This window comes from Ipomoea nil, unplaced genomic scaffold, assembly GCF_001879475.1.
Source record: "Ipomoea nil cultivar Tokyo-kokei standard unplaced genomic scaffold, Asagao_1.1 scaffold3069, whole genome shotgun sequence".
Taxonomy (NCBI): Eukaryota; Viridiplantae; Streptophyta; class Magnoliopsida; order Solanales; family Convolvulaceae; genus Ipomoea; species Ipomoea nil.
The window spans coordinates 2,616,427-2,618,760 of record NW_017619497.1 but is presented as its reverse complement, the minus strand read 5'-3'; the positions used below and the strand labels follow the sequence as shown (position 1 = coordinate 2,618,760).

Below are 2,334 nucleotides of genomic sequence, written 5' to 3'. Positions count from 1 at the left end.
TACTCTTACAACTTCTGTTCTACAAATTAGTGAAAAAAAAAATTGTTTGATATGTGAGGAAGTTTCTCATTAATATCCTTTATTTTAGACCTTCCTAAAGTTCTATGGCAAATTATATTATGCACCGCGCGTCTTTTTTTTAAAATGAAAATTAACAGTGTTTATTTTCGCCGTTTCGCACCCTTTTGCAAAAAGTAACTCTGTTATTCAGTGTCATTTTGTATACACTGCAGTTTCAGTTGAACACAACTACAGTTTCATTTCGATATAACTATAGTTTCATTCGATATTTATAGACTCAAATATGTGAAAATGTTATTTAATTTTATTTTATATACACCATAGTTTTATTAAAACACAACTACATGATCATTTTGATATAATTACAGCTTCATTGTACAATATACACTCAAATATGTGAAATGTTATTCAGTTTCAGTTTATATACACTGCAGGTTCATTTCACTATAACTACAGTATCATTTTGATATAACTGCAGTGTCGGTTTGGATATACTGTAGTGTCAGTTGGTGTTTAATATACCAAACAAACGGACTCCGTTAACTCTAACGGCGGGCCGTTTCTTTACTTAAAGAAACGGCGCGGTATATGGGCCGCGGTGCATAATCGATTATGCACCGCGGTCTATAATATAACAACTGAAGTTCTATTTATTGGATTTTAAAGTATTGAATCCATTTTTAAAACTTCGGGTCTACAAAAGAAATTCTTGAAATCTATTCTTATTTATAATTAACTTTGTCGGGCTTAACTTAATGGTTCGCAATATTTAAGAGAAGAGATCAAGGTTTGAACTTTGGTCTGGTGGCAGTGTGTAAATTATGTTTAAAGTGGACAGATTCTTGTGGACATCGATATTTGATCTTGTCTGCTGAGTCATTGAGTTACTGTACTCTGTCGGACCCTTAGGTTGAGGATTCAACCTTTTGGGAGAAGTTCAGGCGGGCCGAATTTATGCAAGATTATGAAGGCATTTGAAATGCAATTAGGAGACAAATTTAAAGCACTTAAAAAATTGCAACTACAATAATAATGCATTCTCTATTCTTGAAGAACAGAGCAAAGCTCAATGGAGCCATAATCAAGCAACTCCTCAATCATCTGCTCTATATGGTGATCTTCAAGGGCCTTGAATTCTTGCCCACTCCCTTCCTGGCCCTGACACCCCACCCAATTTTCCACCGTTTCTGCGCCGCTTTGCGCGAGATTATTCGCCGGAGCTCCGTCGCCCCTGCTAACGGCCGGCGGTGGGTATTCTTGTTCCGGCGCCCTGGCTTGAGCCGTGGGTCTTTTGGCGACACTGTGAGACGTCATTTGGCATCTCTGCAGCTTGGCTATCAGATTAGCAGAGAGGAATTTTCTCGAAGAAGACGACGATTGGTGATCGCCGGCATTGTAAGGGAAGTTCGTTCTCGCCATTTGCCCACACATCAGCCTGGCCGCCTCGTCGTACGCCCTCGCTGCGTCCTCCGCAGTCTCGTACGTACCAAGCCATATCCTCGTCTTCCTGTGAACACAAAACGCAAGACATTTCATCAAACACCTTGCCCCCGGTCAAAGCAATCACCATATTTCCAAGAAAAAGAAAGAGAGTTTACAATAAGGGATGGCGAATTTCGGAGACCCAAGATCCCCAATGTCGCTGCCGGACGCCCCGGAATCGTTGTTGAGGTCTAGCCATGGCTGACAGAGATCTTGAAACTCGGCAGTGGTGTTGTAAGTGTTTGTGAAAATGCCTGAGAGAGGGTAATAATAATGGGAGTGTTGGTGAAAATGTATGATGAGCAGAGTATGAGGAGGAAATGGGGGTGAAGAGTTCAGGGGTTTTTGTAAGCATTCTTTACTACTCTCAGCTGGCAATCAATATTGGGAATGGGACCCACTAAAGCCTCTCTCTCTCTACAACTTTCTAATATTTCAAAGCTTTGTTCTTTCCTTTCCCGATTGGAAAAACCATAAAGCAAAGAAAAGAAAAGAAAATAATAATAAAAAGAAGCAAATAATAATGAAGACTAGGCATCATACCTTATTGTAGTTCAACATATATGAATTGCAATTCATACCTAGCGTGTGCCTACAATCAAATACATAGTTGTGAGGTATTATTGTATGTATAGATAGAATCTTGTGCTATTTATATTGCGCAGGTCATCATTTTATTATGCCACTGATAATATATTTTCAGTGTATACATACTACAAAAATTATAATATTATTATAAAATTCTGTTACGTGTGGATCACTGATTTATCATGTGAGTTAATTAATATCTTGAATTATTATTATTATTTTGTTGTGTATGTCTCATATGTT

The 2,334-nt window shown here is 38.3% G+C and overlaps 1 protein-coding gene across 1 annotated transcript; it reads right to left on the bottom strand.

Moving 5' to 3' along the window:
• Positions 1-994: 994 nt before the first annotated feature.
• LOC109164680 (ethylene-responsive transcription factor ERF003-like) lies at positions 995-1,941 on the bottom strand. Its single transcript, XM_019313210.1, has 2 exons — positions 1,620-1,941; positions 995-1,528 (listed from the first exon to the last, which is right to left on the bottom strand). Exons 1-2 carry the CDS (start codon positions 1,856-1,858, stop codon positions 1,063-1,065), a joined length of 705 nt encoding a protein of 234 aa, XP_019168755.1. The 5' UTR covers positions 1,859-1,941; the 3' UTR covers positions 995-1,062.
• Between the last annotated feature and the right edge of the window lie 393 nt (positions 1,942-2,334).